General features: G+C 41.6%; 2 protein-coding genes across 4 annotated transcripts; both read right to left on the reverse strand.

The window, feature by feature from the left end:
* Positions 1-16: 16 nt before the first annotated feature.
* LOC112568994 lies at positions 17-6688 on the reverse strand. Of its 3 annotated transcripts, none has more exons than XM_025246624.1 (8): positions 6409-6688; positions 3777-4100; positions 2653-2676; positions 2227-2283; positions 1915-1941; positions 1548-1646; positions 1119-1337; positions 17-363 (listed from the first exon to the last, which is right to left on the reverse strand). In XM_025246624.1, exons 1-8 carry the CDS (start codon positions 6605-6607, stop codon positions 176-178), a joined length of 1137 nt encoding a protein of 378 aa, XP_025102409.1. In that variant the 5' UTR covers positions 6608-6688; the 3' UTR covers positions 17-175. The 3 variants fall into 3 exon arrangements, with proteins under 3 accessions (XP_025102409.1, XP_025102410.1, XP_025102411.1); XM_025246625.1 differs by having other exon boundaries at positions 1548-1637; positions 6409-6686; XM_025246626.1 differs by lacking the exon at positions 6409-6688 and adding an exon at positions 4316-4675.
* Positions 6689-7276: 588 nt separating this feature from the next.
* Positions 7277-12274, reverse strand: LOC112568986 (zinc finger protein 184-like). The gene is made up of 5 exons (XM_025246608.1): positions 11972-12274; positions 10994-11285; positions 10226-10401; positions 9452-9499; positions 7277-8854 (listed from the first exon to the last, which is right to left on the reverse strand). Exons 1-5 carry the CDS (start codon positions 12246-12248, stop codon positions 8307-8309), a joined length of 1341 nt encoding a protein of 446 aa, XP_025102393.1. The 5' UTR covers positions 12249-12274; the 3' UTR covers positions 7277-8306.
* Positions 12275-12496: the final 222 nt, after the last annotated feature.

A 12496-nucleotide genomic window follows, 5' to 3' on the forward strand; every position in this document is an offset into this window, starting at 1 on the left:
AACAACCAAACGTGAAGCTTTTGAGAAATGTCTGTATTGGTCACTAAATGAATTATTTAAATATTGTTTAGGTGTGTTCTACTGCAAGGCAATAAAGCAAAAGTTGTATTTGTGGTGGACAGTCTCGAGGTCTTTTTTCCAAATGTCAACCATCGTTCTGTGAGGTGAGGTGTGGTCATTGTCCCGCGTTGTCCTCCAGTAGTTCCCGTGGTTCCCCCCTCATCATGGTTCCCTCGAAGCCCGGCAAGTAACACATGACAGGGTTTGGTCGGAACGTGGTCAGTCGGTTGGAAAAGTCGTTGTCCAGGCAACTCCAGGGCTCCTGGTACTGCCCCAGTAAATTATTCCCATGGTTTCCATTCTCTGTACATCACAACGCAAGAGTAAACGTCTGGAACTATTTTGATGATGATTTGAGAACAAGTAACGGTTACTAGACGGTAGACTACAATAGTAGAGGCATTGACATTGAGTACTACTCTGCTTAAACTATTTTTCATCAAGAAATAAAAGTTCCACCCTGTAAATAAGCACAAACTTAGAGAAGTAGCCCACCTTTACACTACAATATCAACTAGACATGACAAACAGCGAGCCAAAAAAAAAAAACCCAACAAAAAATAAGAATAAGGAACAGTGAAAGCAAAATATAGCAAACATGCAAATTACAAATAAAATAAACAATAAAATTGCAAACAAAGGAAAGAAAGGCAAACATAAGGATAAAAAAACACTTTATGTTGGTGTCAGTACGTGTCTATAGATGTCTGTAGATGTCTATATGAAGCTCGTGTCTAGCCTCACATCATCAATCACATCAAACCGTAAGTCACGAAACAAGAAAGCAAGGACACACAGAAACCAATTCCTCTCAAATCTCTAACTCTACCCTGAGGGAGTTGCAACTCGAACCCTCCCTAATTTAAAACAAAATCGTAAATATGTACCTGTATTAAACTACCAGAGCGAACCAGTCAAATAAATTAAAGGACAGTGAGCACTATGCTCCTAACACTTCTCGTCTTCCCAATGCTGTCTGTTGTGCGAAAAAGTTTTGGGTTTTTTTTTTTCCTCTCCCCAAAAAGATAGAGACAGATTGGAGGAGGAGCAGCGCGCACCTCTATACGTCATCCCATCAGACGACAGGGGGAGCGGCCTCTGGTACGGCATCACCAACACACTGGCCGGCGTGTCGGGGGGCGAGCAGGCGGGCGGGGGGCACGACACGTGACGTTTGAGAGTGTGATGGTCACGGTCGTACGACCCGCCCCCGAAACTGCGCCGGAAGGACATCAGCTCGAAGTCACGTGATGCTCCCGCCTGCTGTTGTTTTCGGGCTGTGGAGTAGAAGTCGGTGTTAAAATCTTCTTCCTGTGACTGTCTAACCCTTCTCTCTCCTTCTCTCCCCCCTCTCTCTCTCTCACACGCGATTTTTCAGGTAAGTAGAGATTAAAAAAAAAAAAAACCATGTAAAGTAAGACAATATGTGGGTAGGTGGGCGTGCGCTTATTTGTGAATATTTGTGAATAAGCGAGATCTTTACTTACCTCTGATGAGGATGCACAGCACGACGACAAACAAGGCGATGAAGATGACAAGGAGACTGGCGATAACCATGACGATGGTCGTCAGTGCGCCTGGAAGACCTCAACAGTTTCAAGCAGACAAAACATGGCCACAGCAAGATTTGCTGCAAGATTTCGTGTGTGTATGTGTGTGTGTGTGAGTGAGTGAGATATATATATAATTGTTTCGAACACAGTAGGCAGTTAAAGAACTCGCCTCTGGATGCAATGTATTCTTATCGAAATCCTTCATTGCTGTGTTAACATAGTCAAAGAATGTCAATTATGTTTGTTTGTTTGCTTTTTTTGTTTCGCTTTAGTTTTAAATCTGACTTCAAAAGACTTCTACCTTCGTCAAAGAAGTTTGATGATCCAACTGCGATGATTATGTCCCATTCACATGGCGCATTTTGGAAACGTCATGACATTTTGAAAAAAGGGCAAAGTTCATTACACATTAAGTAAATAGTCATCACACCATTAAACTACTTTCATTACCAGAGTTACACAACCGTAATTAAGTTACCAATTACGAAAGAATATTGAACTAACAGTACACGTCTGATGTCTGAAATACCCATTAACCTGTGATATAACCGCTCACCTCTCACATGACCTTTCACCTATGACAATCTCTCTCACCTATAAAATACTCCCTCACCTGTGTCGCTGCGTCCGACTGTGGGTGTAGTACTCACTGCTCCTTCTCTCTCAAGCTCTGAATTGAGAAAAGTGTCAAACATTTCCTGTAATATTTCTTTTAATTTCTATTATATCTTTTACTTTTTACAGTTAGAAGAAAAAATAACTTTTTTATCGAAAATTAGAGTTTAAACATGATCCCCCAAAATATGTCTGAAGCTTCTGGGATATGTTGCCACTGTCACGTGTTTCTCTTAATACAAGTTGTATGATCAACACGCCATGTGTTTTATATTTATTCAACCTTTATTCACTTTATACTTAAACGTATTCCATGATCACGTTTTATACCATGTTCGTATAAATAAAATTTTAAACATCGCTTTTATTTTGTTTTAAAGGAGTTTTGTTTCCGAAGACCTCTGTGTACGCGGCAGACACTTACCTTGAGTCGTGTGAGTTATTCTCTCTGAAACAAGGAGACAAAATGCTAAGATAACTCAAGTGGATGACATTTTTATATCACATCTACATTATTTCCAACAATATTGCTCTCTCTTTCTCTCAGTCTCTCCTTCACGCTGGCGCGCGCACGCACACACACGCGCGAGGAGAGTAATGTCCCTTGGCCTACCTGGCTAGACGGGATTAACTCTCCCTCGCTTCTCGTCTTCTCCTGTTAATCTGGGAGGTTTTTTTTTTTGTTTTTGTTTGTTTATTTTTTTTTTGGCAAGATTGCTCTGTGCATCTACAATGCAATTTCATATATTTCATGTTGTTTCTGTGCCACTTTTCTTCATTTCTACACAATTTTATTTCTACTGCCTCGTCAGCACCATCTTGTCAAGACACATTTTACATCTGCTTCATCAGTGTGAACCTCAAACTGAATCATTTTCTACAACTGCTTAAGTTTTGGTGATGAGCTGTTACAGCAAGCTTCGTGCACAGTAAATGCAGGTCTGAGAGACTTACATTGTGCATCTCTCTGAAACTGGTTTCTGACCGCTATTGTGATGCTCTAACAAGAGTTGTCATTATGGAAACTTATTTCTGTCTGCAGAAGTTGAGTCCCTCCACCAAAGATTGACAGTTGAGCTTCCAACTATTTTTTAAAGCGAAACTTCATTGACTTACCAAAGATTTCATACAATGGCAAGGATACAGACCCCATATGACACACACACACACACACACACACACACACACGCACGCACGCACGCACGCACGCACGCACGCACGCACGCACGCACGCACGCACGCACGCACGCACGCACGCACGCACGCACGCACGCACGCACGCACGCACGCACGCACGCACGCACGCACGCACGCACGCACGCACGCACGCACGCACGCACGCACGCACGCACGCACGCACGCACGCACGCACGCACGCACGCACGCACGCACGCACGCACGCACGCACGCACGCACGCACGCACGCACGCACGCACGCACGCACGCACGCACGCACGCACGCACGCACGCACGCACGCACGCACGCACGCACGCACGCACACACACACACACACACAGAGACATGTCTCTTCCAACCTATGCCCTTACCTGGAACACTGACATTGAGGTAGCGGGTCAAACTTTCATCATTCCCCTGATGACTGTAGGTCAGTTTGCAGCCGAGAGCTACAACACTGCTGATATTTTCTATCAGAATCTGGAGACTAGCCGTGTGTTCTTTTTTCTTAATTAGACATTTTGACCACAAGGCGCCATGTATGCAGTCCTCACTTGAAAGGCTTGAATACACGTAAGTATTGTTGCTGTTGAGGTCCCAGAGTCTTGTTGACAACATCCCCTTAATATTCGCCGTGCACTCCACCAGTCGGACACTTTCAGTCCCATGAAACAAACTTTCTTCCAGCTTCAAGTCTGCAAGAATCATTCCAGACACTGAAGATTAGTTTTAAATAATCTTTAAACATAATGAAGCGCATTTGTCTCGATATTAAATGTTGTTTGGATAAGCTTTATTTTTTTCCTTCTAAATCTCAAAATAGGTGTAAGTGTACGGTGATAACGAGCAATTGATGATGTACGGACAGATGTGTGAATGTGAAATCAGAACGGTTACTTTATCGCCTCACCTGAGACGCGACCCTCTTCATGAAATGTCCCGTTTGACTGTCCATCGTCCTTTCCCCACATCAGAGAGACGACTGCCCTCCCGGCGACACCGAATTCGAACGCTGTCACAGTCCAGGGCAGTCACGTGGCTACTTCAACGACTGACTATTCATCCCTCTATACTGTTATTCAGTACACAGCCACGTACAACCGCCGACCAAACACCACCCTGGTGTTACATGATCCTCCCGACTCCAGTCATGAGATAACGAAAAAGGTGTTGATCGTCGTGATTAAGTTTAATAGTGATGTAGACGATATAGGCTGACTGGTTACAGAAATCTGTCATGTCTCTTAGTCCGGTCACAGAATTAAGCGAGTGAAACATCGGTCCACCTACAGGTTGATTTAATTTGTAAAGTTATAACAAAACAGAACAAAAGACAACCAAAACTATCTTTTCATCCGATCAAGGAGACATTAATGTTGTTTGCTTCAGAATATAAACGCATCTTAAAACTCATGGTCTTAAATTTGTCCATTTATTCGCACAATCTGACACACTCTCCTCTCTTTCTCTGTCTCTCTCTCTCTCACAAACACACTAACGCACCCACGCGTCTACACATGAAAATCTTCAGTGATCCTTCTTGCCGTGGGTCTGTTCCGACTACTTGTAAGAGGAAGAGAGAAAGGTATTTTCCTCTTCATTTTCTGTTCCTTCCTCTCAGTCTGCTCACACTGTATACAACAAGCCTTCCTTTTTCAACTAAATCATCGTCCACCTCTTTGATAGAGAAACATTGTCACAAAATGTGTCAAGCACCATCCCGCGATGCTCGTGAAGTGTTTGTGCCAGAAATACTCCCATACAAAAAAATATTACACATGTAGACTGCTTTTGGTTTTGATGTTCTAACTTCCGGATGTGGAGAGGGTCTCTATTCAGCTCTCATCTGCCATCTAACCTCCCTGACCTGCCTACAATGTCATATCAGTGACATTCGAACATTGCAACAGGGCAAAATCACTGTGATTTACTTTTATTCTCCCATGTATTATTTTTTAACAGAGCAGATGCTAGCCGAGGTACATAAGCACAGAAATGAGCGTAAAGTGCAGTACAACCCCCTCCCAGAAGGCTGGGGCACCTAGAGGTTAACATGGCCTTTGACGGTAGACAGGTATGACAATACGGAAGGTGGTTTGACATACGAACGAACGCACTGAAACACTGCTGTTAAGCATAAGGCGGAAGTGACCTCTGACATCTGACATGGTGCAGCATCCAGTTGCTGCTGTTGACTACAAAGCGATCCCGACCACCATCCCCAGCCCCCAACAGCCTCCCGGCGGTAACAGGAAGTAGACTGAGTTTGAAGTGTGATGCAACTGGAAGTGATGGCGTGAGGATTGTGCTTTTTCAGCAACTGAAATCCTGTTTTATTTATGTCAACAACTCTGCCTGGGTGCTAGGCAGTAGTACTTAGTGAGACCATTGTTATCTCGATGACATGAGGGTAACATTCATTTCAACTCAGCAGAACAGATTGGTGTCGACAGAAAGACTAGCTAGCAATGATTATTTACCATCGTTGTGAAACAAACAAGCAAACACCAATTCTTGAGACCGACCACCAAAGACTCGGCACATTACTGATTTCTTGAAAATGGTTGGCATACTAATGGCGCTTCTTTCAAAAGATAAAATCTGAAGCTAAATTTCAGTTGAAGGACCTGGAGAACCTACTCACCTATCCCTATCTGGTTTCAAGAAAGGTCTCACAGTCACAGAGAAAGTGGTTCACTGTGACTAAAGAATGACATCTTCAAGGTAAAAGGCTTTTTTTCCATTGCCCTTTTCTTACGTTGATAAATCAGCAAACGCAAGTGATAGGTTAAAAAAGCAGTGTTCCAGTCAAAGGTCGGGACTAGCTTCCAAGAGGCAACCAGCTATGGCGACATAGAGTATGATGGCTGGAGGTGGGGACAAAGAAACCTCTAGAATACCTCTGCATAACAACTACCTGTCCGTTTGTTGTGTTAAAGTAAAGTAAGTGTTTAAACCTTCTCACCACCTGGCTAAAACACAAAGAGACCGACATCCACTCACGTTGGTCGACCGGAGTCTCGGCATGTCCCAGGAGCAGCTGGTCAGTGCCAAAGGTCAGGAGAAGCGCGCTGGACATGAGAAGTGAGAGAAGAGTTTCCATGGCGACTTGACGGCCCACGTCACAGCTGGTCTGGTCCCAGGCGTGAAGTGGCTGACAGTGGGTGTGGGTGCCAATGGTGTCTGGACTAGGACAACGCATCGTCTACCACTTGACTAGTCGCACTGGGCTTTAGAGTGGAGTCGACAAAATACTAATATTTGTTTTGTTATGTCCCAACACTCGCGCATGCGCACTTTCGCGCTCTCTCTCTCTCTCTTTCTCACACACACCTACTCTTTGACGTCCTCAAACACCTAAACACACACGCATGCACGCACGCGAATACAAAACAAAAATAAATGTAGCCTTAATAATTTATTAGCCGTCAGAAGAAAAAAACCGGCATGTCAACAAAAGTGCTAATAAGGTTTTGATATTGTAACTAATAAGTAAATATCCAGTGTTGTCCATAGGAATGGGAATCCCATGGGAATCCCATGGGAAACGTCCCATGGGACGGGATGGGATGGGACAGCACACATTTGTATTTCCCATGGTAGTCGATACTTGATATTGCAAAATAAATTTACTGTTATTTCATTCATCAAGGATTTAAATCTTTCCTCTGAATCATCTATTGTATGTGAAGTAGCAGGAATTATAGAACAAAAGCCGAAAAGTGGTTTTCAGTGTTGTCCATAGGATTGTTAATACCATGGGAATCCCATGGGAAACGTCCCGTGGGATGGGACGGGATGGGACAGGCATAAATTGCCATGGGACGGGATGGGACGGGATAGAAAAATATGTCCCATGGACAACCCTGTCAATATCACATTAGGAAATATATAAACAAGATCAACCGGATCATACAGACACATGATCAAACACATAGCTTGGACATAGTAACGCACAATTACAGCATTTAGACAAATAGCAGTGCCAGATAATGTGTGACCACGCTAATGTCGTGTAGGCATTAATTTTAAAAGAAAGAGCGTGTAGACATTAATTTTATTGATGCGTGGGAAACTTTATGGTTATGTCATTAAATTTGACATAGTACGTAAAGACACAGCTGTCCTGTATTTTGCGGAGCAGAGCACACAGATGTAAACGCATGCATGAGAGTTGGGGTGTATGTCATACCAGATGCCTGTATGCAGAACAAATCATCACCGCAACTCATTCATTCCACGTGACATTCACTCGATCTGTTCTACTGGCCGTGATCTTGTATTAGCCGGAGGTGACCGCAAGTCACCCACTCATCTTGCTGTTGCTGGGAGCAGGTGTATATACAGTGTGTGTGAGATAAATTGTTTTAACATGTATATATGTACTTATCTGTATATTGGTACCAGCTGAGCACTATCTGGAATAGTCCTTGTGGTTTTATAAGTCGTATTTTTGTTATAATGCTTATATAAGCAGATGCAGGCTTCCTTTGGGCAGATCTGATTACATGATTCTCTTCATCAAGAGGTCTGCAATTATGCAACTAGCACTGAATGAAGGTGCAGGGCAGCTAGGAGATATAACCTCCTCCATTCTCAACTACCAACCAAAACAGTTTATGTGACAAATGTGACAACACAAAGGGTAATTATCCCATCCTGTGCTGTGTTATATGAGGTGCAACCAGTGGCAGTGGTGGAAAGACCAATGCTGAACATAGGGTCAGATTCAGTGCTTATGCGCTTATAAATTAACCCTTCACCTCCCAACCATAAGGTCTGCCTTAATTTCAACCTTTGCTAACAGTCAGCAGAGATGGTTAGAGCAGCAAGACTTAAGCACTTTTTTCAAAAGCTGGAATGGTCAAGTCAATGCCAATTTAGGACTCATCTAGTATCTTCTAGTTCATTTTTTTTACAGCTGAACAGGGTTGTATACATTTTTTCTGATGTCTTACTAATGTAGTGCGCCAAGTAAAACATTTTCCACACAATATACACCTGTGATATTTGCCCTCATGAGTGACAGCTCGATGATTGTGCATTGAGCTTCGACTAGAAAAGCTCTGGTGACATACCTCACATTGGTACGGTTGCATTCCACACCGAGCCTTATGTTCTATCATGTAGTGTTTTACTCCAAACCTCTTTCCACACTTGGGACACAGGTACTGCTTGACCTCTGAGTGAACTGCTGCTAAGTGTTTCTGTAAAAGCTCCACTCGTGCAAACTTCTTCTTGCAGCCAGTCCTTGGGCATAAGACAGGGTCTCTCTTCATATCGTGTTTGTGTTGACGGTGTCGGAAGAGTGCTGATCGACTGGACAAGCAAGCACCACAGAGATCACACATGGTCCTTTTTGTTGAAAGCTGTTTACAGCAACTTTCTTGAAGGGATTGGGTCTTGCAGGATTCCAAATCAGTTTGATTGAGCATGAATGTATTCATCACCTAATTTTAGAAAAGAGGCAAATAACAGGTAAATACTATTCTAAACACATTTAAACAGCACCAAATTCAAGTACTTACAAAATTTCAAGTGTGTGCAAACCCATAAGCAACCAATTCTGCATATTAAATTGTTTACCTTGTATGAATTCCTGTATAAACTTCATATACAGTATTACGTTTATTACACAGTAAAACCTATTTCCCATTGTAATTACTATATTTATGTATGAAAGCCATATTGTTCGTTCTTCCAGAAGTAGCACTCTAAGAATTATGTTATGCTAGCAGTGTATGTGGAAGGCTTGTTGAAACAGAACAGCAAAGCTCAAAGGAAAATGTATATAATTCTTTTCAGAATCTGCTTTGATTGCTACAGTACATGTTATTATATTCCCAATAAAACCTTGAGGATCACAAAAAAACCCACCTCATATTTGTCCTTCAAACTGAACTAAATTTTATTATGTATAAAATATCAACTGCCTTTTTTTGATTTCGTTTTTGCTAGAAAAAACAATAGCCTCAGAAGGAAGATAATTTCTATCCCAAACACACACAGAGGTTTCATATCTGCCAAATGAGGAAAAACAAGTCACCCTGAACAGGATTTTTTATGTGTCCAGCTTCTGCCACTTCTCGCTTCCCTGAATGTTCAAAAATAAATGCTATTATGTACAACAGATGTATGATGTTATATCTTTCTCTTCTAAATAAAAAATATTGGTTCAAGCTTTAGCACCAAGCAAACTGTCCACAATATAAACACAATGACTCCTTTTATGCTATTGGTGAACACATCTGTCAAGAAATAAAGATTTTTTAAAAAGTTATCTCCTATATGTTTCAAACACTCTGATGCCAGCTGGGTAGTGTCACAAAACACATATAGTGTGTAAATAAATAACTATATAACAGAAGATTTCTTTATACTATAAATTATTTCCCTTAACCCTCTTACCACAGCAAAGAAGTAAAAGTATGTACCAAAAGCAAGGGCGTATAACTGAAGATGACAGTGGGTAATGTTCGTTTTTATTACTGCTGCTCATGTAAACATAAGACATTTTTGGAAAAGTAATGAAAATTGCTTGCTTTCGCTCTGGTGACAGCAATAAAAAAGTTAACACATTTACGTGGCTACCTGCCTTCATTGAAAACATTGGCAAAAACCTACTTCCACCAAAGGAGCGAACCTGTGGAATGTGGACAATTTAGATTGCAGTTAAGTAGGCAGGGAAGGAACTATCAAGAGCTCCTAGTCTATTGTAGCTTTAATTGGTAGCCAATGAGGAGAATGAAGAAGTGGTTTGACAGGTTCAGATTTGAAAGTCCGGAAAACAAGATGACACAAACATGTAATAGTTACACACCTCCTTTCAATTCCCTTTTCTGCTTTACAGCTGACATGACAGCAGGTTCGGTCTTCAAACTATTTCCAAAAGTCAGGCTATGCAATGGTTGGAGGCACAAATCTTTTGGTCCACTTGAAGCAGTAATACAGAGTGGTACATCTCTCTCTAGACTGGCACTGTTGATGTTATCTGAACTGTAAAAAGTGATAAAATTGTCACTTTTTCTTTTTACATTACTACTGTGTCATTGTAGAAATATTCTTTCAAAAAACAGCTACTATTATTTGTTTGCTATGAGCTTAACACTTATCCACATATGCAAAAAATCAAATAAGCATCTGAACAATTTTAGGTCGTGTTGATTATTTACAAGATTATTTAAAAATGGTAGCAGCTGTGCATTCTGTGGTAAGTCAAAAGCTATGCCAGGGAAGATCCTTTTCCCCTTTAGCTCATAAGAGTCACTTTGTAGGGCGTTCTTACAGAGGCCCGTGTGATCACTAAGGTCGCTCCGTAAGACAGCATTATGGAAGGTGTTCAATCCTCTCTAGTCAGTGAGGAACATCACTCTCGCTATATTGCAATTACAACCTTCTTAAAAACTGCAGAAGCCTACCTGTAGCAGAACATTTTAATCACAAAAGGTAGAGTTGTCTCCTTTGCTGGTGTGTTTAAAAATGTCATTTCTGCTACAAATTTGTGCTTTAGATAAAAATTTAACAAATTACATTTTTTTAAGTTTGCTGACCAATTCCGAAAAGAAGTGTTCTCTCAAAATCTTATTACCTTAAATCTCTACCAGCTGCCTTTGACCCATCTGTCAGACCTCCATGCAGATCCTCACTTTTCAGACAGTTGTCCTCAGTTGGTGACTGTCCAACAGTCAATGCAGGTCTTCTTATAAAACCTGCAGCTTGTGCCTGTGCTGTCAATGAGCTATGATGTGCGTCATCTCCTCCAGCTAAAGGGTGCAAGGGATGTGATGGTGGAAAAGATGGCAGCATGAAAAGCGAGGATGTTGGAACCTCAAGGACAGCAAGGACATTCAACAGATCTGGAGATCCATACTGTAAAAGGTCTGGACATCAACAATCAGGAAAGAATTAGATGTGTGTGTGTGTGAAAGCAAATAAAGTGTAAAGTTGGGGGAAGCAGCTAGTTGGACAATACTGTGAACTTTAACCAAAAATGTAATCTAACAGACCAGTAGACAGTTCTGTCACTATGAACATTCACACTGTGGCATACATGTATAAACTTGTATATAGTACGAAGAAGGCTTAACAACATATTTAAATCTACCCTTGATTTTTTTTTTCCATCCCACCCCTTCTCCTAAAACAGACTATAAAGACTACCTGCATAATGCAACAATACATACCTCTGCCACGAGAAGAAATTATTGTGGAGTTTGGACACCATACTGAACATTCTTACAAATAGTACTTTGTCATACATGCATATTTCTTCAAATAATGCTCACACACAGCCTATCAAGTCTACAACCTGCATATAATTTTTACACCTAAGGCACTGACCCTTAGCCAATGTAATGTAAAGCAGCTAATTAATATTATCAAAAACCATACAATTAAGGATAGGAAAAAGGAACTAAATGTGGGCCTTTTCATTATTTACCATTGGTAGCATGAGACATTCTAACTTTGAATTCTCAGCAAAAGGTAAGATACTCATAACTTTGTGACGTGCGACAGGCACAATTCCATATTTACAGGTGTCTACGCAAAGCTATGTACGGCTTACCAACTACTATATTGATGTTGATATTGTAGACCGGTCTTCCCTCGCTAAGATCTTTCTTGCTACACGTGTGTACTTCATTCTTACTTCCGCACGGACGACAGTGGACAATCAAAACACTGGCCAGCCCGACTCTTGTTTCGCCTTCTGTGAGGTTCAAGTCAAGTACGCAGCCACAATCTTTACAATACATTTGCTTCGCGAGTTCGCTCAGTTCCACAATCCTCCTGCCCACCTTCCAAGTTGTTCCTGAATCTTCCATTTTTATGCGATCTTCCATTTAAAGAAAACAGTTCTTTATTTTTGTAGCCGGCTTTTCTTGAAGTCTCTCATCTCACTCCCGCGTATTTGTGAAATGCTGGACTGGCAACAAAGATCGTAGTGGTGAAACTTTGTGACACCTGTTGCAGGGCTGGTATTCTCAGGGTTGAGTGGTATTCAGTGGTATTCTCCAGTTGAGGTCAAGTGGCGCAAAGCATGGACCGTCATTTAGAGCAACGAATGAGACACCCCAGCCTGCAAAACTAG

This window comes from Pomacea canaliculata, linkage group LG7 (genome assembly GCF_003073045.1).
Source record: "Pomacea canaliculata isolate SZHN2017 linkage group LG7, ASM307304v1, whole genome shotgun sequence".
NCBI classification, from domain to species: Eukaryota; Metazoa; Mollusca; class Gastropoda; order Architaenioglossa; family Ampullariidae; genus Pomacea; species Pomacea canaliculata.